This window comes from Anolis sagrei, chromosome 2 (assembly GCF_037176765.1).
Source record: "Anolis sagrei isolate rAnoSag1 chromosome 2, rAnoSag1.mat, whole genome shotgun sequence".
Classification (NCBI taxonomy): Eukaryota; Metazoa; Chordata; class Lepidosauria; order Squamata; family Dactyloidae; genus Anolis; species Anolis sagrei.
Genome location: NC_090022.1, coordinates 111,584,208 through 111,609,831, shown reverse-complemented (window position 1 = coordinate 111,609,831; position 25,624 = coordinate 111,584,208). Strand labels below are relative to the sequence as shown.

General features: G+C 42.8%; 1 protein-coding gene across 1 annotated transcript; it reads right to left on the bottom strand.

The window, feature by feature from the left end:
• Nucleotides 1-1,321: 1,321 nt before the first annotated feature.
• RTBDN (retbindin) lies at nt 1,322-24,316 on the bottom strand. The gene is made up of 6 exons (XM_060764943.2): nt 23,916-24,316; nt 12,102-12,264; nt 10,242-10,326; nt 8,593-8,721; nt 6,318-6,426; nt 1,322-3,015 (listed from the first exon to the last, which is right to left on the bottom strand). Exons 2-6 carry the CDS (start codon nt 12,256-12,258, stop codon nt 2,713-2,715), a joined length of 783 nt encoding a protein of 260 aa, XP_060620926.2. The 5' UTR covers nt 12,259-12,264; nt 23,916-24,316; the 3' UTR covers nt 1,322-2,712.
• Nucleotides 24,317-25,624: the final 1,308 nt, after the last annotated feature.

Genomic DNA, 25,624 nt, shown 5'->3' with positions numbered 1-25,624 from the left:
TGAGATTTTTTTTAATGTCAGAAGCGACTTGAGAAACAGCAAGTTGCTTCTGGTGTGAGAGAATTGGCCATCTACAAGGACGTTGCCCAGGAGACGCCCAGGCGTCTTACCATCCTGTGGGAGGCTTCTCTTATGTCCCTGAAGGAGAAGCTGGAGCTAACAGATGAGAGCTCACCCTGCTCCCCAGATTCGAATGCCAACCTTTTGGTCAGCAGTCCAGCTGGCACAATGAGTTAAAAGAGTAAGTAAAACAGCTTGAATAATCTGAAGCAATGTATAAATCCTGAGAGCTGGTTAACACTTCTATGTGGAAGTTAGGTTAAATTGCCTCTGTGGTGGGGAGTCCCCTCACTTCTACTTCTCAGATGACTAATTTATATCTCTGGCCAGTAATCTCTTTTCCATTTACAAGTTCCATCTCATCCCTTCTAATTTCCTTGGTTTTGGGTCTACTCTTTTGCACTCAGTCCACCTCCTTCTGTTTCTCTCTTCCTCTCTGCTTGACAGGGCCTCCCCCAGCCCTTCTCTTTCAAACCACTTGTTTTCCTTTAAGATAGAGTTGGGCAAAGTGCAGTGCTCCAAATGTTGTTGGACTCCTCCCAACCCTTGTTACTGTTTTTGCCAATTAAAGTGGAGAGGAGTTGCATTCCAACACTATCTGGAGAAGAGCACACGGCCCAAGGCTGCTTTCAGACCTTCCTTATCAATGCTTCTCTTGAATCGGCTAAACACGACTCTTTTCTGTTTGTTCTCTGCCCACTCCTCACTTTTTCCATCTGCTTGAACTGCCTGTCTCTTTCCACAGACCCATTCCATACTTCTTCTCTTTAAGCAGAAGCCCTATCAGGCAATACTACTATTTGGTAGGGTTAGAAAATGATCTACTTCTTCAGCAGCTACAATGGGCTGGTTGCATTTATAATGCAGACATGGCCAAGAGCAGGCTGGGTTGGGAAAAGAGGAATGAAATGAAACAGTGGCTAAGGAGACGATTTTGAGATTTTGTTGTAGGTTTTTTCGGGCTATAAGGCCATGTTCTAGAGGCATTCTCTCCTGATGTTTCGCCTGCATCTATGGCAAGCATCCTCAGAGGTAGTGAGGTCCTAATTGATCCCAAATACTTTTATATCATTTGGAATATCACATTAATATTTAAGAACCAATCTTTTGCACTATGAATAGAAAAACCATCAGTAATAAATCTGTTTTGCCATTCTGTCCAGAATGTATAAAGGTGGGAAAAGGAGCCTTTGGATGAACAGCTGCTGTTTCTGCAAACTGACGAAAGGGGATCACACCAGTCTACTGATTTACTTACAAATTCTTTTAACACGCACACATTTTTTATTTTTCTCACAAGTACAGGTAGGTTTGAAACAGAGCGTAATGTGCTATTTCATGTGAACATGGTGAAAAAGCAAGGGCATAAAAAGGCATCTGAGAAAGCAGGGAATGTGTGTTTGTTTTGGAGAGAATGATCAGTGACTACACTGGAATACCTGGGGAAGATTTCTTTTGTCAAGAAGTGCTAGCCCAGTGGTTCTCAACCTGTGGGTCCCCAGGTGTTTTGGCCTACAACTCTCAGAAATCCCAGCCAGTTTATCAGCTGTTAGGATTTCTGGGAGTTGAAGGCCAAAACATCTGGGGACCCACAGGTTGAGAACCACTGTGCTACATAAAGATATAGACCAGACATGGGCAAACTTTGACTCTCCAGGTACTTTGGATTTCAACTCCCAGAAATCCCAGCCAGCTTACCTGCTATTAGGAACTGTGGGAGTTGGAAGTCCAAAACATCTGGAGGGCCAAAGTTTGCCCATTCCTGGGATAGACAGCACAGACATGAGGACTCGAATTCTCTCACTCCCTCTCACCAAAATTAGATGCTTAGCTGAATAAGAAATATATATACTGCATTATTAAAATTACGTGCAGTCTCTCTTCATACTATCACTCCATCGGTTTTCCACTGTCCCTGGCCCCTACTAGATTGCATAAAAATGAAATTCAATAGTATAGCAGCTATTCTTTGCCAAGTAACCACAGCATTGTTGGGTGCCACCCATAACTGCGCCAGTCTAACCCAACCTAGTGACTAGTGGTTTTTTTCTGGTGCCTCCTGCCCCCGTTTACCAGTGGCAGCCCAACCATTTTAGTTCAGTCATGCTAGCAATCATGTCTGTAGCCATAGCTATTGTCTGAATTCATCATTTCATTTCAACCCAGGTTTCCACTCTTGAAAGTTCCTTTGGAGCATAACCATCTCCATGGCTGTTTCTTTGTTAGAGGGGAACTAGTAGATGCTCCCGTTAGGTGACCTCTCAGAGGCATGGCAGCAGGTTTGTAGGGAGAGGAGCAGCTGGAAAGGAGCAAGGGGTGGAGTTGTCACCACTAACTGATCTCTAACCATGTATTGTTTCACTTCTACAAAGCTTTAGGAAAGCAGTGACCCTGAGCTGGTTTCCAAAGGAAAAGGGGGTGTCCTGGTGGAGGGAAACTCTATTGCTAAAGGCATCAGACTCAAGAGCCCTGCTAAGGTGCCTGGTCAGCTTCCTAGGACATGGCCACACCAAGTTGCACAGAGCTATACAATGAAAAGCTGGTAACATGAGACATGGTGGATTTGCATAGATCACAAGCGATCCCCCCACAGGCCCCGGGTGATGACAGGGAAGGGGGTCATTTTTTCCCTGGAAGGATGGCTATCTTTGGTCAGAACCCACTCCCGCTCCCCTCCACATCCTCCATGAAGACGGAGCGCTTCTGCATGTTCCTCCGCAGGCGCTGGAGCAGCCGGTTGCCTGTGCAGAGCCTGCCGGGGCCAAGGCGGCCTTCCTTTTGGCTCCCTTTTGCCTTGGCGATCTCAGACTCCTCTGTGTTGTCCTTGAGGTGCGGATAAGAAGCTGAGAAGACTGTATCAGAGGCAGTCAGCGTCAAGCACTCACAGGGATCTGTGCTGACAGTGAAAGTATCATCCCAGATGGTCTCACACAACTCCTTCCCATTCTGGTACATCTGTAAAAAGTGAGAGAGTGCGTGTTACTGTAGTAAGTCCGTCTTCCCTGGGACAGAATGAGAACGGACGTGTCAAACTTTGCATGACAGTGTAGGTTCTGATGGCTTAAAGAGCTGAGTCCACAGAATGGTTATTTCCTACCTCCAGTTAAAGCCTTCCGTGGGCTGGTCCTGCTGTAGGCATTTGCAGGCAATGTGTTGGGAGAAGAGAGCTGTGTCATAAGTGGACTGTAGGGTTGTCAAGAGTGAAAACTGGAGAGGGCTCCTATATCTTTACTGGTTGTGTGGAAGAGGAAATTTCAGCAGGTGTTGTTAGTTAGCTGGTTGTGTGAGGAGCAACACCTTCTGGAATGCCCTCTTCCACCCAATCAATAAAGATATTTTGTCATTATGTATGCAGGTATTCCAACATTTTGAAAAAACCCAAACCACTATATTGTCGAAGGTTTTCACTGGGTTGCTGTAAGTCTTCCCGGCTGTAGAGCTACATTCCAGAAGCATTCACTCCTGACATTTTGCCTGCATCTATGGCAGGCATCCTCAAAGGTTGACCTCACAGCCTCTGAGGATGCCTGCCATAGATCCAGATGAAACTTCAGGAGAGAATGCTTCTGGAACATGGCCATACAACCCGTAAGACTTACAGCAACTCAATCCAAAGCATGTTCTGGTCCCAAGCATTTCAGATAGGAGATTTTCAGCCTGTACCCTCTTACCATACCCCCACCAATTGATGTACAGGAAGGAAATCTTTTATATGTTTCTGTAAGAATGCTGTGGTACTTTACTCAAGATTAATGGTCTTCCCCGTTTTATAAATTGTGGTGTCAAAAAGAAGGGAAGGGATGAAAATTGATAGCACTACCAACTGAAAACACTATTAGTCATAACATACTTCCAGTAAACCTTGCTGTCATTCACAGTAAAAAAAAAGTCAAGTAATGTACAATGGTGCAGTGGGTTAAACCGCTGAGCTGCTGAACTTGCTGACTGAAGAGTTGGCAGTTCGAATTCAGGGAGCGAGGTGAGCTCCTGTTGTTAAGCCCAGCTTCTGCCAACCTAGCAGTTCAAAAACATGGAAGAGTGAGTAGATCAATAGGTACAATTTTGGCAGGAAGGTAACGGCACTCCATGCAGTCATGCTGGTCACATGACCTTGGAGGCGTCTACTGACAATGCTGGCTCTTCGACTTAGAAATGGAGATGTACACCATCCTCCAGAGTTGTACATGACTAGATTTAATGTCATGGGAAACATTTACCTTGATGTACAAACAGGCCTGAGACTTGCACATAGTCTCAGGCCTGTTTGACAATGACAACTGTGTATGCTGTCATTTTTTTCTTTTCACAAGCTCTCAGCCCAACTGTTGCTGTCTGCATATTTGCATTGTTGTTTTTCTGGACGTTAACCAAATGAGCTGCCCAAGGGGCAAGCAGACTGACTCAGCGCCAAGCCAACAGCATTCAGGGAGAATTTGCCTGTCCTCTAATGGAAGAGGCCGAGGCGTGCCATGTCAAATTACATAATATGGGAGACTGCCATCTCTCCTAACCCTGGGGACAAAGCACGCAACTGGTTATTTCTGTTTGTAAGACAAGAGATCAGGAGAGAATCACAGCCTAAGACTCTTAACTCAGCAAGGCTGCCAACAGACAGTACTCAAGGGTGATGTCACCTGTAACATTTAAACAGAAGTCACAGCAGGTTCCTCATCCAGAGCGTGGGCGACTCACGTCATGGCTATACATAGCACCAAGCTGAGCACTGGGGCAGCAAAGTGGCGGTTGTAGGAGATAGTCTCGTCAGCCTCATCTTTTGTGTGTGGGCTAAAAAGTGACGTACCAGTACTCATTTATACCAATCAGATGGGAAACTTGTGGCCTTCGGATACTGAAGAACTGATTCTCCTAAGTCCAAGATACACAGTCAGTGACTGGAATTGATGGGAATTCTTGTCAAAGAACCTTTTTGAGAGAGGATTTTTATGTGATCGACAACTTTACATTATGGTGGCCTCTTCTTCCACTTATATATATCTGTCCTTCCCCACATAGGCTTCTTTCATCATTCTCTTGAGGACCACATATGGACCATTCAGATATCATCTCTGATGGCCAGAGATTCCTCACCTCCTTTCTATAAATCAATTCACTGCATTTTAAACAACAGTGTCTGCAAATAATATTCTGAACAATTACAGGGATTGAGCATGATAGCATAAACCCTAATCTGGCATCAATGCGATTCGTTCAGAGAGAACCATTTAAGAAAAGCTACAGAACAAATGTTTTCATATAAACAACACAAGAGAGGAAGTATTTGCATGTGGTTATTTTTTCAGTAAATTTTAGACATTATGTATGGTTTGATCTTTATTCTGTCAGCATAACTTTAGACCTTTGAAGTGTAGTTCTGCTGATCAGAGCGAAAACGCTGAGAACACTGTGTTCTGCCTTCAAACCCTCACTGTTTCCCTCTGATCCTCAGATTTACAAGACCATTCAATGTCATTAAATGTTTGGAAACTTCAAATTTCTAAAATTATGCTAACAGGATAAAGTTCAATCCATACATGTATGGTATATTCTACCCTGCGCCTAAATATCCTAAAAGCACTGAACCTGTTTAATCTTGGAAACTAAGCAGGGTCGACCCTGGTTAGTACTTGGATGTGGGAATGCCAACGAATACCATCTACTGTGGGTTAGATTTCAAAGGAGGGAATTGACAAAACCACCACAGAAGAAAACCCTGTGAAATAATAATAATAATAATAATAATAATAATAATAATAATAATAATAATTCTTTCATCAGAAGCAAATTGAGAATATACTGCAAGCTTTCTGGTGTGAGAGAATCAGCCGTCTACAGAGACGTTGCCAGGGGAAAACATGAATGTGTTACCAGTCCTGTGGGAGGCTTCTCTCATGTCTCTGCATGGGAAGCTGGGGCTGACAGATGGGAGCTCACCCAGTCTCGGGGATTTGAACCCCTGACCTTCATATCATTGCGCCACTGCAGCTCCATTTGGCTGCAGTAATTCAACAAGTGACCTGAAGGTACATACTGCATGTTCTTCAAAACTTAATGCCAATTGTCTGCCATATCAACTGAAGAGATGGGATAGCCTGTTGGGCAAACTGAAGAGAAACTATGATGCATAACACAAGTGGCAATAAAAACAAAAGTTATAATGATGGGCATAATCCTGTAGGAATCCAACCTCTACCACCATTCCTTGTGAACAAGAGCTTGAAACACTATGAACCATCAGCTTCCCTTGATCCTACCCTCACCTGGCCATAGGAGATACAGTCTTGACTGCAGTTATTTCCATCAGGACCCCAGTGCCAATCTGTAAGCCAGTTCCGAGCACAGGTAAGGTCATCTTTGCAAGCATCATACCTGAGGAAATGATAAGAAGGGGCAATAATGTAGACACCCGAATTATCATTGTATTATCACATTTATATCCTGTCTTTCCTCCAGAGAACTTAAGTTGGTTGCCTCCTACAACTGTCTCAAGTAGGTCAGGCTGGGCAGCAGCATCTGGCCCAAGGCCACACAGTGAGTTGTATTGGTAAGCCCTTTTCGGGCATTCTGAAAGTGAGAAAAATAGAGATGTGTGGAGGAGGAACATATACAATTCAACACCTTTGTCTCAAATTCTTTTACTCTGTTCATATGAAGGCTGAACTTCTTGACATATCCACAAAGGCTCTCAATACAATTTGGAATGCTTTGAACTTTGTCTTGAAAACCAGAGAGATAGCCTCAATTGACACAGAAAGCTCTCCACATCAGAAATGACCCTGTATATTGGGTGTGAGCAACTGTAAATACTGGAAAGTAATATCCCTATTGCATTTCCTTCACATATTTTTTAAAATCACCAAACCCTCTAAACATCATATAGGGTGGAAGTGTCAAACTTGTAACCCTCTGGATGTTTGGGCCTCCAACTTCCAGAGGCCCTAGCCAGGAGTTCTGGGAGACAAAGTCCAAAACACCTGGCGAGCCCGCAAGTTTGACACTACTGTTCTGGGGGTACAGGGAGCAACATCTCCACGTGTGCCTAATGTGACAAAAATGTTTCTAGAAGGCATTTGGGTATATTTGGGGGCAGTAATACTTTTTTAAAATATCCACAACTGCAACCCATCCTTGCTCTATGAGTACGTGGGAAACATGCTATCCTGTGCTCTCTCATGGGCAATGGGAATTCTTTGAGATAATGCAGGGTTACCTTACTCATATTTATTTAATTCATTTCACTTTCAGAACACCTAAATAAGGCTTATGTGAAGAGTTGCACCTCCTCCCTCATCAAAAAAACCTTTGCAGTCAATGAGAGGGTCTCAGCTCTCTATACACTATATGATATCACTTCTTTACCCCTGCCGTTTATATTTTCTTACACTAGTTGCTGATATGATGATCTCTTTTGCTTTTACCAGAAGCAGCATTTTGCTTATTCTAGCAGACAGGTGGAGGGGTTGGTTTTGAGAGATAATAATATTTTTCAGAAATCTTATAGGCAAGGCCAGCTTCTGAACTCTACAATAGACTTCTCCACATACGGTTTATGTATGTGTTCCAGAATGTTCATAAAGATAATACAATGGTGAAGATTGTTTCTCTAGCTCAGTAGTTCCCAAACTGTGGTCTGTGGAGCACCAGTGGTCCACAATAATGAAAATATGGTCCGCAGCCTCACAATTACTACACCGTTGTTCCCAACCTGTGGTCCATGGACCACCAGTGGTCCACAAGAACGAAAATATGGTCTGCGGCCTCATCGTTACTATATTGTTGCCTCAAAAGCACACGGCAATGAGAGCGACTGGTCTCACAAAACCCTCTTATAGTGATGAGGCAACAGAGATGTCAGGAGGGGAGAGGCTGACTACCCACTAAAGATTAATACCACATTAGCTCTAGATGATTAAATATGATTTTATGTGGGTGAGCAGATGGTGACTACTGGATGACATATGTTCTGTATCAGAAACTACAGCTGATGTGGTCTATCCAATGCAATTTTCTGAATCTGCACCCCAAATAATCAGACCAAATCTAAAGTTGACCAAAAACTGATTCGTAACCCTTTTGGTACTAAATGTACCAAATTAGTCAAAGTAGTCAAAGTGGTCCCTGGTAATAAAAAAAAGGTTGGGAACCACTGCTCTAGCTAAAGCATTGAAGTGATATGGAAGATGACATTGGTTCTTCTGAATTTATAATGAGCCTTTTTAAGGAGCAGGCATGTAAGGGGCACTTTTGTATGCCTTTCACTCTTTTTAGATTTTAAAAACTGCATTTGTTCTGTAACACAATCCAATGCATGATTATCCAGAAGTGAGTCCCACTTTTTTCAGTATAACTTACTTCCCATGGAAGAAGATGCAAAAACACACACCTAGTTGAATGAGTCCTTATATCTTTCTTCACCTGAACTTACATAAATAGAATGCAACTGACAGTCCTCAGTTCTGCTGCCTCTAGGAGATGGTAGCTTTCCATATTTCTTCTACCCATTGCCCTTTTTCCACACAAAGAGGCTTTACTCACCATCTATCACAGAAACTCTGGCAGAGGGGCACTGCCAGCAATGCCGTGGGTCTTTGAGGGTGAGGCCACTGAGCAGCAATGGGCGAACAGCGGTAGAAACATTCCACTTGCTCCAGATACTTCTCACATCTGCTGAGGGGAAGGAAAGAGTAGCAGCAGTGGGAGTAAATGGCCTATAGGGTTGGTGGCACAGTGTAAAACTGCCCGTGCCCTGACTTTGATGGCTCCAGGAACAAAATAGGCTCCTTTATTACCAGTTTCTAACAGTAGCTAAATAATGCCCAGGCAAAGCTCAACTCCTCAGCTATTGGTTAGCTGTGGCTATGAATGTGGGTGCTGATGCTCTGCCATTGTACAGCGAGCAAAGAAAGAACAGCCTTCGCACATACATTCTGGACAAGGACAATGTCTGCTTCTATTTTTTCAGGTATATAATCAGCTGCAGCTGGATAATGCCCTGCAGCCAGTAAGTAGCAAAGAGTGCAACTCAACAGTCTGATTAATAATTGTATGGCTGGTGTTTAAATAAGGTACCTCTTTGTGCAATGTGAGCACAAGTTACCAATAGGATTTGGGCAATATTGACACTAGGAGGGCAGAAGGTTTTATTTTTTAAAAAGACGAGAGCCATGTCTACAGTACAGAAATCCTAACAGTACTTTTTTTTTTAAAGATTGAACAAAGAGAAAAAAAATCAGTAAGAAGCAGAACTGTTTATCTGGGACCAGCTTTATGATTAGGCAAAGTGATGTAGGTGGGTAAAGGTAAAGGTTTCCTCTGACATTAAGTCTCATCATGTCCGACTCTTTGGGGTGGTGCTCATCTCTATTTCTAAGCTGAAGAGCCAGCATTGCCTGTCGACACCTCCAAGGTCATGTGGCCAGCATGACAGCATGGAGTGTCATTACCTTCCTGCAGAGGTGGTACCTATTGATCTACTCACATTTGCATGTTTTCTAACTGCTAGGTTGGAAGAAGTTGGGCCTAATAGCAGGAGCTCACCCCGCTCCCTGAATACGAACTGCCAACCTTTCGGTCAGCAAGTTCAAAAGCTCAGCGGTTTAACCTGCTGTGCCACAGGTGCTCAAGGCAACATATTTTGGGTATCATGTAATGGCTGTAAACAATTGCAAATATAATTTCTTATTGCCATATTTTCCCTGACAGAGTTGAAGAGAGGAACTTGTTTTCTGCTCAAGTGCCCAAATAATTTGGTTGGCCTTGGGTACTATTCATTTAGAGCAGGGGTCCTCAAACTTTTTAAACAGAGGGCTGGATCACAGTCCCTCAACCTGTTGGAAGGCCGGATTATGGCTGATGAGATAGGATTGTTGTTGTTGTGTGCTTTCAGGTCATTTCAGATTTAGGTTGACCCTGAGTGAGGGCCGGGTAAATTACCTTGGAAGGCTGGGCCTTAGTTTGAGGACCCCTGATTTAGAGTTTGGTAGCTAGAGAACATCATTGTCTGCTCCACCTCAGGCAACAAAATGCCACAGGCCAGGCTAGCTTCCTCTTGTTTGGCCATCTTCAAGACTGGTGATGGAGGAGTTCAAAAGCAAAACTGGCTAGCCATACTCAATTTCACAGTCCTATAGGAAAACAGATCTATATGGCTATTACAGGCATGGTTGTCTTTTACTGCATCTGACCTGTTGCTGAGGTGTCCACAGCGGTTCCAGTAGATGTCATTGGCTTTGGAAAGGTCCTGGATTATGTCTGGTGAGCAACATGCATCTGTGGAAAGAATCCTTCTGTCAGCAGATCCATTTTTGAATGTATTTCTCATCCTTTTATTTCACGGACACAATAGCTCTATGTGTAACTGTTAGGTCTTAATATGAAGGCTTGGAAATGCAAGCTAGCTAGTGAACTCCTTTATAGCACTCTGCAATACAGGAGGTCCCAGTTTGGCCTCATTTTCCCACTCTGTATCATACGTTTGTCAGCTATTTTGCTGACCCTGTTCCTTAACAGAAGTCAGACACAGGGGTTGAGATCCTCTTTGACACTGGGAGGGTGTAATGTTCTGCTGGCACACTGTCTTGGAGATCTGCATTGTCAGCAAGAAAGAAAGTTCTGCTGTTTAAACATCCCTTGTTCCCATCATTTGCACAGTTTTAACCTGTGTAGTTTCCTCCAAGTGTTCTAAGGAAGTGGGCTTTCCCGTGTAGCCATAATCGTGCATGTGAAAAAGGAATACATCTAATCAGTAGGCTTTCCTGACTTCAGGACGCTGGTGTTGTTGGATTGCACTTCCCATCACCCATCTGTTGGTCATGGCTTGGGTTGCCAGGTCTCAGAGTAAGGAAAAAGAATCTCTGAGTGAGAGCAATGCCTTGGAAGGTGTGTGTATCTATGTTTTCATCATTTGCTGGATTTGGGGGCTGCAATCCTATATGGCAGTTATGACTGTGCAACCTGGAGTTACATACTTGTGACAGTTACGTATTCACAGTCCTTACATTGCCCCTATGTGGGGATTGTGAATACGTAACAGTCACAAGTATGTATTGATTCTGATCCTGTTGAATTGAGTCTGATCCTGTTGAATTTATCTGTTTTCATGATATTTCCTATGCTATTATACGTTTTCTTCCACCTTATCGAACCAATTATCCTTTAATCAGCTCGTATATTGGCCTCCCCCCCCACCTCAAAATTAGTCTTTTGTTGCTTGATGGTTGTCTATTACTGTTATGCTGTTTTATTCTATTTAAATTGTAATTTGTTATTGCTCTGCTTTTAATTGTATGTTGCCTGGGCTTGGCCCCATGTAAGCCCCCCCAAGTCTCTTTGGGGAGATGGAGGCGGGATAGAAAAATAAAGCAGGTAGCTACTTAATCGGTGACAGAAACGGGCCCCATCAATTGCAGTAGCTACTGCCTGGTAAAAGGGGTTGTGAGGGGTCAAGCCAGTATTCATGGAATAGAACCACAAGTAAAGAATGTATGCATACATAAATATATTTGGCTGATATTTAAAATATTTAACTAGCACATTTGTGTAACTGTGGTTGATGCTTAACATGCAATACTTAATGCTATCACCAAGATCTGCCCCTCATAACATCATCTATGTCACAGGAGGCCTTGATGTAGGTCACAGGAAGGTTCCTGCTACTGAAAATTTAGCAAGAGATCATCCCTAGGTGCAAGGTTTTGACTCTGAAACCTCATGACCTGACACCATCCTGATATGACAATCTTATGGCAGTTGTGAGTGATGGGAAGTATACTCAAACATTTGGGAATCATGGTTGGGAATGGCTAAACAGTGGAGTAGAAGAAAGTGCTTTGGCACGTGTGTGAGGAGGTTTTATTTACATTTCATCCAGAATAGGTGCATTTGTTTTACCACCTCTTCTTTATGACAACACGTCTGTGGGGGTCATAGAAAAGTGTGGCATTCAGTGCTCAGTTTCCCTCAAGCCTTTCAGCTCTGAGAGTTTCATACCCACCTGCCCCCTTACTCTGCCACGCACTGCCACCAGAACCCCCCACAATACTCACTCTCCGCATAGATCTGACAGACGCCCAGCTGTTCTTCTGGGCTTGGACTGAGCTTGTGCTTCCCTCCAGGCAAGCAGCGATCCTCCAGGCCCCCAGCAGTGGCCCCCAGCAGCAACAGCGCCCATGCCATGCCCATGGTCCAAATGCTACCACTCATGGCTACCTGAGAATGAGAGAGAGGGATCATTAAATCAGTTTTGGATAGAATAGCTCCCTCTTCAAGCATGCCAACTTGATAATGACACAAGATGTATTTTCCTCTTGCCCTAACCTCCACCAAGATACAAAATGCTTTAATCTCTGTTACATTTTTTCAACTTCCTCATCTTCCTTCCATATTTGCATAATCCACTCTAGAGTCCTTCCTATAGTTCTTCCCATCATGCACTGCTTGACTTCTGGCTGAAAAGCTTGCTGAAGCTGATGTTTCTTCCCCCAGGTAACTCAAGGCATACTCATTGCAGAGGGCAGCTCTTCTCAACACCCTGATATGGGCCGGTTGGTTGGACTCACATCAAGAGTTCCACTACATTCCCCAGTCAAAGTGAAAGATGTTTTGTCAATAAAATCCATGATCCAACCAATCCATGTTCAACACATACAAAATAAACAAACCATCTTTCCCTTCTTGATGGCTTTTCATTTCTCTAATAAGAACAAAAATGGAAGAAGGAGGTGGGAAGATACAAGAGAGGTGCAAGTGGAAGGTAATGTCATTGCAATCCCTCATAGAGGTCTGTGAACAAGGTAAAGTAATTGTACAATGAAGCAATTGTACAGTAAAGGATTCAACTGGTAATAATCTCTATGTTGTGACCAATGGATGGATACATAAATGGCTGTATATCTGTGGTTCCCAACCTGTGGCCTATGAGCCACCAGTGGTCCCCAAGAACTAAAATACCGTTGCTATGATGACACACCAGGAAAATCTAAAGAGAAACCTAAATGTGTCTGGCTATTTTCCCAGTGACCATCGGTATGCCCTAATTACTATAATTTCCCCAAAATAAAACTCTATAACCAAGATTAAGTTCAACAATTGTTTACTAAATAATCAAGGTAAATTACAACAATGTACAAAGGTGTAGATTGATTATGAGGTAAAAAAACCTACTATTTCTATGAGGTATTCTATAAACTATGACAAGTATATTCTGATCTATAATCTATAAAGCAAATATAACTATTCTTTATTACATGTATTATCTATGAAACATGGCAAATACAACTATTAACTATAGGGGAATGTATAACTATAAACTTTCTATAAGGCAAATACATATTATTCTATGGCAAATACGTGATTAGGACGGCCTGTTCAAATTGCTAGGCCAGACCAGATACTATCTGGCAACTGTCAACAAGCTAAGACTAACGAAGAATGGAATAAAAAGTCTTTCTGCCAAGCTCTGAGCCAGAATGGGCTGAACCAACTGAGCTCGGCCTCTAGGGGGATCCTAAACTCCTACTCTAAAACTCTAGTAGAATGGAACAGTCTAACTCCAGGGAAATAATACAAGGCCGAGACATCACAGTTGCAATGAGAGCTACTAGTCTCACGAAACCCTCTTATAGTGCCAAGGCAATGGGGATGTCGAGAGGGAAGAGGTGACTACCCACCAGAGCTATTCCACGCGGCTCCTGGAAGCAAGACATATGTTCTGTATCAGAAACTAGAGCTGATGTGGTCTATCCAATGCAATTTTCTGACTCAGCACCCCAAATAACCAAACCGAATCTAAAGTTGACCAAAACCGATTTGTAACCCTTTTGGAACTAATGTTGTCAAAGTGGTCGCTGGTCCAGTGGCCCCTAGTAAAAAAAAGGTTGGGAACCACTGCTGTATAACAAGCCTCTGTTTAAAGAGTGGTGGGAATCATGCAGCCTTACAAATGTTATTACACTGTAGACATCACTATTCCACATTATGAATTATGCTGGGTCAGATTGGTGGAAACTGCAGTCCAAACAATATCACAAGGATTGCATGATTCGCATCCCTGGGTTAAGGGACAAAACCCTTAGGTGATTTTTATTATTTATTGCAGAGGTTTTCTGTTGAAAATCACTCCCTCCTGAGTGCTCAAAATGATGTTACTTACTATAAACTACCTCTGGGGACAAGCAGCAGGCAGAAAGGGCAAGATGATGTTAAATTAAGAACTGTGGATTCATATGAAACCCAATCTCAGTTTAGGACACTTGGTGGAGACAAATGGACATATGGTGGTGCTCCTTCAAATCTTTTCTGGCTGATGGCAACCCTAAGGCGATTCTATTATTTTGTTTTCTTGGCAAAATTTGTTCATTGGTTTCCTCTGAGACTGAAAGGGTTTGACTTGCCTGAGGTCATTCAGTTGGTTTTCATGGCCAAACAGGATTTGAATCCTGGACTCTAGATCACAGACCAACACTCAAGCCACTATGGCATGCTCTCCAAATGGACACATATAATGCAATTCATGAACAGAGAACACAGATTCAGATTTTAAGCAACCTTAAAGGTATCGGGGCCTGATGGCAGAGTGTAATGCAGAACTTCCATAGCTAGAACTCTGTTACTTCTGTTCTGCTCATGCCAACTCACACCTTGCAGTTGCTCTTATGGCCATTCAGTGGTTGATAAAGACTAGAAGGGATTAGAGAAATGTCTAGCTATGTCCCCAAAGCCATACATAGCTAGAGGACATAATTCCCTGAGATCCTCCTGAGGCTCTCTGGAGTTCTTAGCCGATAACATTATCATTCTACACCAGGGGTCCTCAAACTAAGGCCCGGGGGCCGGATGCGGCCCTCCTAGATAATTTACCCAGCCCTCGCTCAGGGTCAACCTAAATCTGAAACGACTTGAAAGCACACAACAACAACGACAACAATCCTATCTCATGAGCCAAAAGCAGGCCCACACTTCCCATTGAGATACTAATAAGTTTATATTTGTTAAATTGTTCTTCATTTTAATTATTGTATTGTTTTAAGTGATTTTTGCACTACAAATAAGATATGTGATATGCATAGGAATTCATTCATGTTTTTTTCAAATTATAATCCGGCCCTCCAACAGTTTGAGGAACTGTGACCTGGCCCTCTGTTTAAAAAGTTTGTGGACCCCTGCTCTACACCTTGCAAAAGAGACATAGCCAAATGCTTCTCTCATCCTCCTTGCTCTTTGCCAGCCACTTTAATAGCCATGAGAGGGGAACTGTAGCAGTTCCCCTCCCATGAGGGTAGGAATTTGGTCATTGCAGAGGGAGGAACCTCCACAATAACATCCCCCTCCCACACAACAATAACAATTAATCATACACAATAGCGCACTGAACAACACTTGCATATGTAACTTACAGGATTTTTTTCATGTCAGGAGCAACTTGAGAAACTACAAGTTGCTTCTGGTGTGAGAGAATTGGCCATCTGCAAGAACATTGCCCAGGGGACACCTGGATGTTTTTGATGTTTTACCATCCTTGTGGGAGGATTCTCTCTTGTCCCCGTATAGGGAGCTGGAGCTGACAGAGGGAGCTCATCCATGCTGTCCCCAGATTCAAACCTCCAACCTGTTGCTCTTCAGCCCTGCCAGTGCAAGGGTTTAACCCATTGTGCCACCTGGGGCTCCTGACTTACAGAATGTCATCCAAGGTGTATGTGTAGATTATTTCATCTCTACATTTACTCCTTTCTGAATGTCAGGTTTCTATAGAGAAGAGAAACTTCCACTTATGAACAATTTGAATGAGAAAAGAGATACTCAGTAAGAACTTATGCCTTGAGAGGGAGACTTTTAAGGCAGGAAACAGACATGGCATTCCAGTACATATTAATAGCAGAATCTACATCAGGCTGGCTCTAAGATAAAGCTACAGGAGATCACTTAAACACTGGCAGCTCCAAGCACATGACATCTCTTGTGCTTCTGTTCTTCCTGCCCCCTCCCCACCAAATGTATTACCATAGCCTTTTCCATTCTGCAGGATGACTTTGTGTAGCTCAACAACTTGTAAGCTCCAACAGCAAGAATGTCAGCAGCTCAATAGAGAGGTGGAAGGAGATGAAAACCACTGGGATACTGTTGGGGTTCAGCCTGAGTTTGAACTTGAACCTGATTCTCTGTTTGTTCCTCCTGATGCTAATGAAAATATATTTACTGATGCTAATGGAAATGTACCTTTTGATGCCAATGCTCCTGAAATTAGTGAGGAAGAAACTGCTGTAGGTTTGGAAAATGCCAATGTTCCTGAAATTAGTGAGGAAGGAACTTCTGTAGATTTGGAAAATGAAAGTACCAGTGTTCATGAGAATGTTTCAGAGGGAAGCCTTGACCTTTCCCTCCCTTCTGCACCTGTTAACTGTAATGACAACAGAAGGGGCCAAATTTGGGAAGACAGAAGTAAATCACTCAGTTTGCGTCGATCCTCCCGAATTCAAGAATTAAAAACATTGGCTTCAAAGAAGAAGGGCGGTTCACGGAACCAATTCTTGAGCTTTAATTGCCTTACGCCGGGCTGACTGTCTCAGTTCAGGTATCGTTTCAGAATTGATGAAGACCTTGGCAGTTCTCCCGGTTCCCTGGCCATAGTTTGGGAAGATTTCTAGGATATCAAGTACGGTTAGTGGATTGCTAACAGGTTCCAGTATTTCACAGTGACGCTTTTGGTTTTGCTTTGTCCATTTAAATTCATGTTTGCTGATTTTGCTGTGGCTTTTGACTTGCATTTTTCCTTTATTTTGTAACCATTTTTCTTCAATAAAAAAGGATTGTTTTTCACAGTCAAGTGTGGTGGATAGTTATCTTAGGGCCTCGTTCCCTGCTCTGGATTGCAACAGATAGCTTATAGCAGCATTGCTCATACAGACAGCCTGCCTCCTGTGGCTCACTATGTTTCTGACTGTTGACAAGTCTCTGAACCAATTACCGTATATCTCTGTTTACCACCACAGTTTGTAGGTTTGCTATGACACACTGAATCTGCTCTGTTTTGTAGTCTGACAGAAGCATAGAGAAGAAGTGGCCTGAATGGCTGCACCTAGAGACCATTGGCATTGTTTTACAGCTCCCTACTACAGGCTACCACGGCCCCTTTCAGATACGGCTTCTGGAACAGCCCCATACCTTCCACATATGAAAACTGGAACACATGTGGTACAGCAACACAAGATGTGGCAAATGTTATTAATGAACACATTAGATAGGCGAGTACAGCATTTGGATGTTGCCCGAGCCTACTGGAAATTGCAAGATTCTGCTTCCTCCTTCCCAACTGCTATGGAGTACAAAGGACTTTTGCATTTTACACTTAGGAGAGAGGAGAAAGGAGGAGGAGAAACAGTGGCATTTTAAAAGCAGCTGAAAAAGTGGGAGTCAACAGGATGAATCTGTCCCTGCCAAATTGGAACAGTCGGAGGTAACAATCCCATCCTCTCTTCAGATCTCCTAAATGTTGCCTTGAAAGAGGATTGAGTTCCCTCTAGAGAAGGGAAGACTTTAATTCTTCATCCTCACTGTGGGTGCAAACATTCCCTGCTGTTTCCCCACCCTCCCTTCCCTCCAGCAGCGCAAAAAACGATAGTGGTTTTCCTTTCAAGCAAGAGTGAGAAATATATTTGAACCAGACCCAGTGCAGCTTTCAGACTTTCACTGCTGTGTCTTTGAGCAAAGTGTGCCAGAGGGCAAAGCCTCACCACCACAAGGATTTTCAGGGCAAGGCAACCTCCTCCCCTCTCCCTGCAATACTTTCTTTTTCTGTCCCTGGGTTGGTGAAAAGGTTCAACATACAAATTACTGTATCTTGCAATAAGAGCAGCTTGAGATGGAGTTTCCTTGACTCCTCATTTGCTCCTCTCAAAGGCAATTCAAGACCAGTCAACACAGCTAGCTGCTTTAATGCCACTGTCTGACAGTTCCAGCTAATGCTCCTGTCACTCACCTTACTCTGACTATCTCTCCCTGGATCTGGTACTAAGGACTCCAGGTGACTGCTAAACCAGACAAGAGAGTGTGTTTATCAGTGTGAAAAAATGTGGCCAGTTGCAGAAAATAAAAGAAAACAAGTAAATATTTATGATATAACATATAAAATAAACACATAGACTGTTTCCATAGCCAGTACACAATAACTGCTTCTGACAAAACATTTCTCCCTGAATTCCTTCACCTTCTCAGTTCCCAAACCCCCTATTTAGATCTTACAAATCCGTGGCTACATAACAATTTTTGTACTCATTCTGATGGGCCCTAAAAGCTTAATTAGGGAGCCCCTAGGCGAGATCCCAGGGATATCTACACTGTAGAATTTTGATACCAATTTACCTGCCGTGGCTGAAAGCTATAGAGTCCTGGGAGTTGTAATTTCATGGGGCACCAGCCTTCTTTGGCAAAGAAGGCTATACATCTTATAAAACTACAACTGGGTGCTTTGAATGCAATTTTTCCTGCTTCTTGGCAGAGGGTTGGACTGGATGGCCCATGAGGTCTCTTCTAACTCTATAATTATATGATTCCGGGATTCTGTAGCTTTAGATCATGGCAATTAAAGTGGTGTCAAACATTAGCTCTACAGTGATGCACCTACCGTCTGTCCCCTGAAGAAAACCACCCCTGAGCAGTGATTGGCTGTTTCAGTCAATACTTGCCCATCTTCTCACTTCACAGTCACTATTTTGGTGCATGTAGGATATTGGTAGAGAATGTGTAACGCTCTCAGTGTGTCTGGACTTTCCGCCTTAGCTTCCATAGCTTGTGGCAAAGGGTGATGGGAGTTATGGACCAACATTATCTGGAGGGTCATTGCATTCTCCTTCCCTGATGTGGAAAGGGATTACATGTACCTTTGATATATTTTAAATGTAGTGTATCTGTTGTGATTTGTAAGCTGCCTTGAATTCCAGGGGAATACATGCAATATAAAGTTCTTATTCTTGTTGCTGCTATAACAACAACAACAACAACAACAACAATAATAACATCAGACAGTGTTGGTGCGCTCTCAAGCTGTTCTGAGCTCCTGAAAGGAAATCTTCTCTACCGAAACAGATTCTAATATCACTTTAATACTATTGGTTGTCACTTTTTTGGGGAAGCATCTGCAATTAGCAGTGTTCAGCTCTCGAGTCCCAGACGACACTCAACTTAAAACACTAGCATGAGATGATGGTTTCAGTGTTGAACCCAACACTTGACCCTGGGAAGCCACAGAACTCCACTAGGTGACCTTGGGCAAGCCACATGCTCTCAGCTCCATGGAGAGGCTTTCCGTGAGACAGAAGGCATATAACAGCAACAACTTCTCATTCCACAATGCCCATATTCATAATAAAGGCAAAAGCAGGTGGTTTATGTGCCAGCAACAGTAATCTCAGGCAAAAGTCAAAGAGTAAAAAAAATCTAATTGTTTTATTTATTTATTTATTTATTTATTTATTTACTGTCTTTGTATGCCGCCTTTCTCAGCCCGTAGGCAATTCAAGGTGGTTAACAGGGCAAAATTCAATGCTTACAATGTCATAAATAGAATTAAAAACATAACATATAATAAAAACTAAACAAATCAATAAAATATAAATTCATAGTGTCTCCTTATTAAAAACGTCCAAACTTATTGTCTAGTCATTCCATTTTCCTATGTCAGTTACTTTGCATTTGCAAACGCTTGTTCAAAAAGCCACGTCTTGTTTATTTTGTGTTTTAAGTGTGCGTTTGTGCTTTAGCATTAAAAACACAATTTAAGTGAAGAAAAAAGGCAAATATTATGGGCTGAGGTGTTGTGTTGAACATCTGAAGAAAGACATGATGAAGAATCCTTTGGAGCTATTTGATATGACTTTCTTTTCCATAGTATCAGTATTATGGCAGAACTCTTGAGATGTGAACATTAAGTTTATGTTTGGAAAAGGTATTACATATGGTTGTCAGGGAAAAAAAAAGAAAAGAAAAGAAAAATGGAAAATATTTAAAGAAAAAGAAATACGTAATCCTATTTGGACAAGTTGGAATGTTACAAAATTAGAAATATGTGATTCCAGAAAAGGTTAAATATGATGGAGTAATGTTAATGAAACACTTATGATTTTAAACATCTTTCAATTTATGCAAATTGGGGTTTGTTTTTTTTAAGGTATCCATACTTGTGTACGTAAAACAGTCAAAAAGCTCAAATCACAAGAAAATGCTTTACTGCCTATTACCATTCTTGTGGGGTTATTTTTTTTTTATTAATGTGAAATCAAGATGTGTGTAGACACAGAATCATAGAGTTGGAAGAGACCTCATGGGCCATCCAGTCCAACCCATTTCTCTTGATGGTGAAAATATATTCCCTGCCCTGCAAGGAGTTTCTTTTTAAAATGTACATTAGGACTTTTACATATGATTTGGGGGGGGGGGGGGGGGGAGTAGCTGGTGGCACTATTGCTATTAATCAGATGGAAACGGTTTTTCCTAAAACGTAGTAACCAATAAGAATAGTTTGCACAGATTTTGCTTTTAAAATGTCTTCAATTTGAGTGAATGGTAAAGTATGTTATACTTATTTTGCACAAGTTGCCATTTGAATACAGACCTAGACATGTTTCATTATTTTGAATGTATTTTTTCTGGTTGTATATTAGCTTGTTTGTGACAAATAATTAATAAAATATTTTTTTTAAACCCCTAAAACTTTTTTTAAAATCTCATTGTTTTATTTTATGTTTTATTTGTGTATTTGTGCTTTGAGTGAAGGAAAGAAGCAAATATTGTGGGCGGAGATGTGTTGTAAGAAGGTATGTAAATGGAAATGCAAAAAGGCAATGAAAAGCAAAATCCCAGTGGAAAGAAAATCTCTGCTGATCAAAAGTTTGGAGGGAAAAGAGAGGGTTGGGGGAGAGTCAATTTAGTTTCCTGCTTCTTTTCTCAAGTAGGTAAGTTTAAGTATTGAATTTTGAGTTTTTAAAAAATATATATATTCTACACGTGGGTGGCTTACAGCCAGGAGAGGCCTGGCAAATGGCTTCATGAGCCACCTCTCTTTCCAGAGGCATCTATAATGCTCTGTATGTTTACCGACAAGATAACAAGATGCTACCAGATTACCACACCCATAATCTCCAAATGTTGGCCATAATGACTAGGGTTGATGTTAGTGGCACATGGAAGCCCACATGTTCTCCACTTTGACCCAGAGTTTCAAATCCCTGATTTCTATTCCAACACAAACACACATTGCACAATATGGTGCATAATTGTTTTGCACTCTTCCATCTTTGGAGCATAACATTGTAGCTAGAGGATTAACCCTCTCTTTCTTGTCTAACATTGAACTGCCTCCCTCTCTCTCTCTCTCTGATGGCCTCACTCTGATTCATCCCTCTTATCTTTGGCAAGGAGCATGGAAAATATTTGTGGCCTCAATCCCAGAAAAGATTAGGGACAAGCCTCAAAGAAGCCAGTTTCCTGTCATCCCTCCTTCCTCCCTGTCACAATTAGTCTTCCAATCGTCATCGTCACTGCAACTGAAGTGCACACTAGCACCCTTGACCAAACATAAAATGGAAGATATGAATTCCTCTCAAATACAAATAGACCTGCAGAATGATATTCCACCTGTCACTTAAAATCTGTTGTTCTGCTCAGGGCCGTAGCCAGAAAAAAATTTCGGGGAGGGTTGACAATTTCGGGGGGGGGGGGGTTGAAAATTTTGGGGAGGGTTGAAAATTTCGGCAGGGGGGGGGGGTGTTGAAACCTTCCTCCTAGCTCACGCTGAAGCAAAGAGCACAGCAGGGAGTAGAGCAACCTTCAATAGCCTGCAGCTCCGCCCCTGTCAACCACCTCCACCAAGTCTGGCCTCCTTAATGAGAGCATTCAACACACACACACACAACTTGGTTGCTTCACTACATCGGCTATTGCTACAAGTAATGACAGTGTGAATAAATTGTCAATATTTGCTTGAGATAGGGCTTGCAGTTCTGGAGGGATTTTTGCATCTCATAGACTTAGCATGGGGTTTTGGTTAATCAGTTAAAATTCATGAGTAAACCAGGGGTTTTTAAAAAATCTGAAACATTTCGGGGAGGGTTTGAACCCCTAAAACCACCCCCTCGCTACAGGCCTGGTTCTGCTCGACAGACCCTTTCCTTGTTATTGTCTCAAAGGTTGCTGCTTTCTTGAAACCTTGTTGCCTCATCCTTGTATTTATTGTTTATCACTTTCAAAACCACATCCTTCTCTCCTATAAGGGACTCATCAGCCAGGCACTCAGTCTTTATAGCTGACGAACATGGACCCTTCCAGATTGGCTTGGCTGTGCTTCCCATTAATCCTAGCCTGCATGGACAATAGCTAAGCATGACGGGTGCTTTAGTCAGGTCCATCTAAGGGAACGTTTCTCAACCTGGGGGTCGGGGCCCCTGTGAAGGTTGTGAGGAGATGTCAGAGGAGTCACCAAAGACCTTCAAAACACAAGACCTGAGCAAGGCAGTATATAGGGAGTTAGCATGTTTCTCATTCATAGGGAAGTCAAAGTCAACTTTCTGGCAAATAACAATAGTACTGTATGCTGTGTGTTCCCCACTAGCAAATCTGGGCAACGTCCTTGCAGACGGCCAATTCCAATTCTCTTACACCAGAAGCAACTTGTAATTTCTCAAGTAGCTCCTGTCATGAAAAAAATCAATTACAACAGTTTTACTTTTGTAATACATTGAATCTTGGCTCATCTAAATATCAGCATAGTAATTTTGAAGCAAGAGAGAAGGTTCCCTTTGGTTTGGGAAGGATGAGGCATCATTTCAGAAAAAGTGAATGGACTCTTCCCCCCTGCTGCTTGCCATTCATATTTTTAAAATAAACATTTGATTCATTTATATTTATATTTTTGGAACATTTTTTTTAATTTATCAGAAGTTCCCAAGCAATTAAGGGAAAAGTTGAAGCCCGAGAAACAATAATAGATCGAGCCCTCCTTCAGGTACCTACAAACTGGGCTGAGCCACTTTGCTGCAGCCTTCACACATTAATCCTACTATTGCAGGCATGGGCAAACTTCAACCCTCCATGTGTTTTGGACTTCAGCTCCCACAATTTCAAACAGCCTCAGGCCCTTTACTTTCTCAGCTTAAGCGGCTGAGGGGGAAAAGGAAGGGGCCTGAGGCTGTGAGGAATGGTGGGAGTTGAAGTCCAAAACACCTGGAGGGAGGGCCCAAGTTTACCCATGCCTGGTCTAGCTCTTAATGCAGTAGACTCTCGGTTAACTGGAACTCTCAAGCAACCGACTGAAAAATTGAAGAAATAATAGTTTTGATTTTTTTTAAGCTGTGAAACTGTGTTACATTATGTTAAGTTGGATCCAAGCGGCTGAGGGGGAAAAAAAAGAAAGGTCCCGAGGCTGTTAGGAATGGTGGGAGTTGAAGTCCAAAACACCTGAGGGAGGGCCCAAGTTTGCCCAGGCCTGCTTTAAAGGCACCAGATCCCGCCTGCTGGGGACCTGAAACGTTTACAGTGATGCTGACAGCATGACGATCAAACTGGCCGATCTGTAGATTCTTACCCTAATCATGGCACTAGGTCTTGCCTGGCCTTGGAAGCTAAGCAGGGCCAGTCCTGGCTAGAACTTGGATGTAAGACTGCCAGGCTAAATTTCAGGGGAAAGAACTGGCAAAACCGTCTCTGGTTGTATTATCCCTTGCTTGAGAAAAGCCCAAAGGTACCCCTTCCCAACACACAAGGCGCAGAACCTTTCTCCTGACTCCCCCATTGGGAAAACCAACACGCACACGCACCCCATGTATGTCCTTCCTGCCGGCCTGCTCCCCAATGGGGAGACCTGGGCGCCCTACCTGAGGCTCCTTTGGCGGCTCCGGCGCTGACTGACGCCTCTGCTCCGAGTTTGGGAAGAGGGTCCGAGCCCGTGTGCCTGGGCTGAGTGGAAGGCAGGCACTGGCAGCCCTTCTTCCCTCCTCACTCCGCGCCCAAGGACCCCGGGGCTCGGCTTTGCTGCGGCGGGATGCTTGCGCTTCAAAGGAGGAGAGAAGACAGGCTCACCCAGAGATGACGCCGCTCTCTCTCCCTCTCCCTCCCTCTCTCTCTCTCTCCCCCCTGGTCCACTGCCCCCGAGGAAGGAGGCTCCGCTTTCTTCCCCGCTCCCTCGGTCACGCGTGTTTCCTTCCCGCTGCCCTGATCTGCCTAATCGGCCTTTTCGAAGTCCGTGGGGCTAATCGCCGGCAGAACATCTTGGGATCAGGAGTCTGATCAGGCGAGAGGGGCTCCGGAGTCAGAAAGGTGACTGGGTTGTTGGGAGTTTTTCAGGCTGTAGGGCCATGTTCCAGAAGCATTCTCTCCTGGCGTTTCACCCACATCTATGGCAGGCATCCTCGGAGGTTGTGAGCTCTGTTGGAAACGTGGAGAAAGAACTCTCAAAAACAAGAGAATTCCTGACCAGAAACAACCAGGGCCAGCTAATCACCTCCCAATAAAGAATTTCCCCAAGATAGTAAGAAGCCAGACCTTGAAACTGCCAGGCCATTAAATGCTAACCATCATTTTAGTCGCCCGCCTATGGACACATTCCATGTTGTTGACATCTCCCTTCAATTGCAGGGCACGGATAGCAGGGTTGCAGTATTACTCTTTAATAAGACATTTTGGATCTCTCGCTTAAGATTTGTTATTTGTCCATTAATATAATGTATGTCATTTAACTGGTTAGAGTATTTTATTATATGAGGTTTTTAAATATTATGTCAATTTGCTTTATTTAATTTATTTTGCTACTGTTTGTATTTTATTCTGATGTAATTTTTGTTGTCTGCATTTTGTATTTTATTTTGCTGTATTGTATCTTTGGGCTTGGCCTTGTGTTAGTCGCCCCGAGTCCCCTTTGGGGAGATGCTGGCGGGGTATAAATAAAGATTATTATTGTTATTATTATTATTATTATTATTATTATTATTATTCCAAGGTCTATCCATTGATTCTATCAGTCCATTTCAGTCCACATTACTATTCCTTATGGACAAAAAAGTTTGCAGATTTATTTAATTATTTTTGGTATACTGCTCCAAATGCTTTGGGCCACCATAGCAAATATTGATATGTACAGAAGTTTCCATTTAAAAACCTATAGAAGGCTACAGTTTTCTCACTTCTTGTCTAATGTGTCCTGCACTATCAGGTATGTTGTCTAGGGGTGATGAGAGCTGTAGCTCAGCAATATCAGGATGATGGCATGATTCCCATAGTTTTCATGTGACAATACTGATGCTAAACCAGCTTCTGTAATAGACACACAGCATCCACAGGAAGAGCAGTGAACCTCTCTGGGCAAGCCCTTTAGGAAATAAGATCAGGAGGATTTCCCCACATTTGGAACATACAGGTGCTTCGTACGTATTGGGGCATTTCCTTCCCAGTGACAATGTGCCCAGAATATCTGTCCTGAAAGGCTGTGTTTTCTGCCACATGCTGCATCTGATTGAGCCAAATTATGAAGAATTATTTATTTTCCTTGTGCGTAGTCAAACAGTGAAATGTGGTAATAATCACCTGA

What these genes read in the sequence shown, in the direction of transcription:
- RTBDN (XM_060764943.2), bottom strand. Translation starts at nt 12,258, where the DNA reads ATGAGTGGTAGCATTTGGACCATGGGCATGGCATGGGCGCTGTTGCTG. An exon ending in CTGTCAGATCTATGCGGAGA is followed by an intron (nt 10,327 to 12,101) that starts GTGAGTATTGTG and finishes TTCTTTCCACAG; the next exon opens with ATGCATGTTGCTCACCAGAC. An exon ending in TGTGGACACCTCAGCAACAG is followed by an intron (nt 8,722 to 10,241) that starts GTCAGATGCAGT and finishes TCCCCTCAGCAG; the next exon opens with ATGTGAGAAGTATCTGGAGC.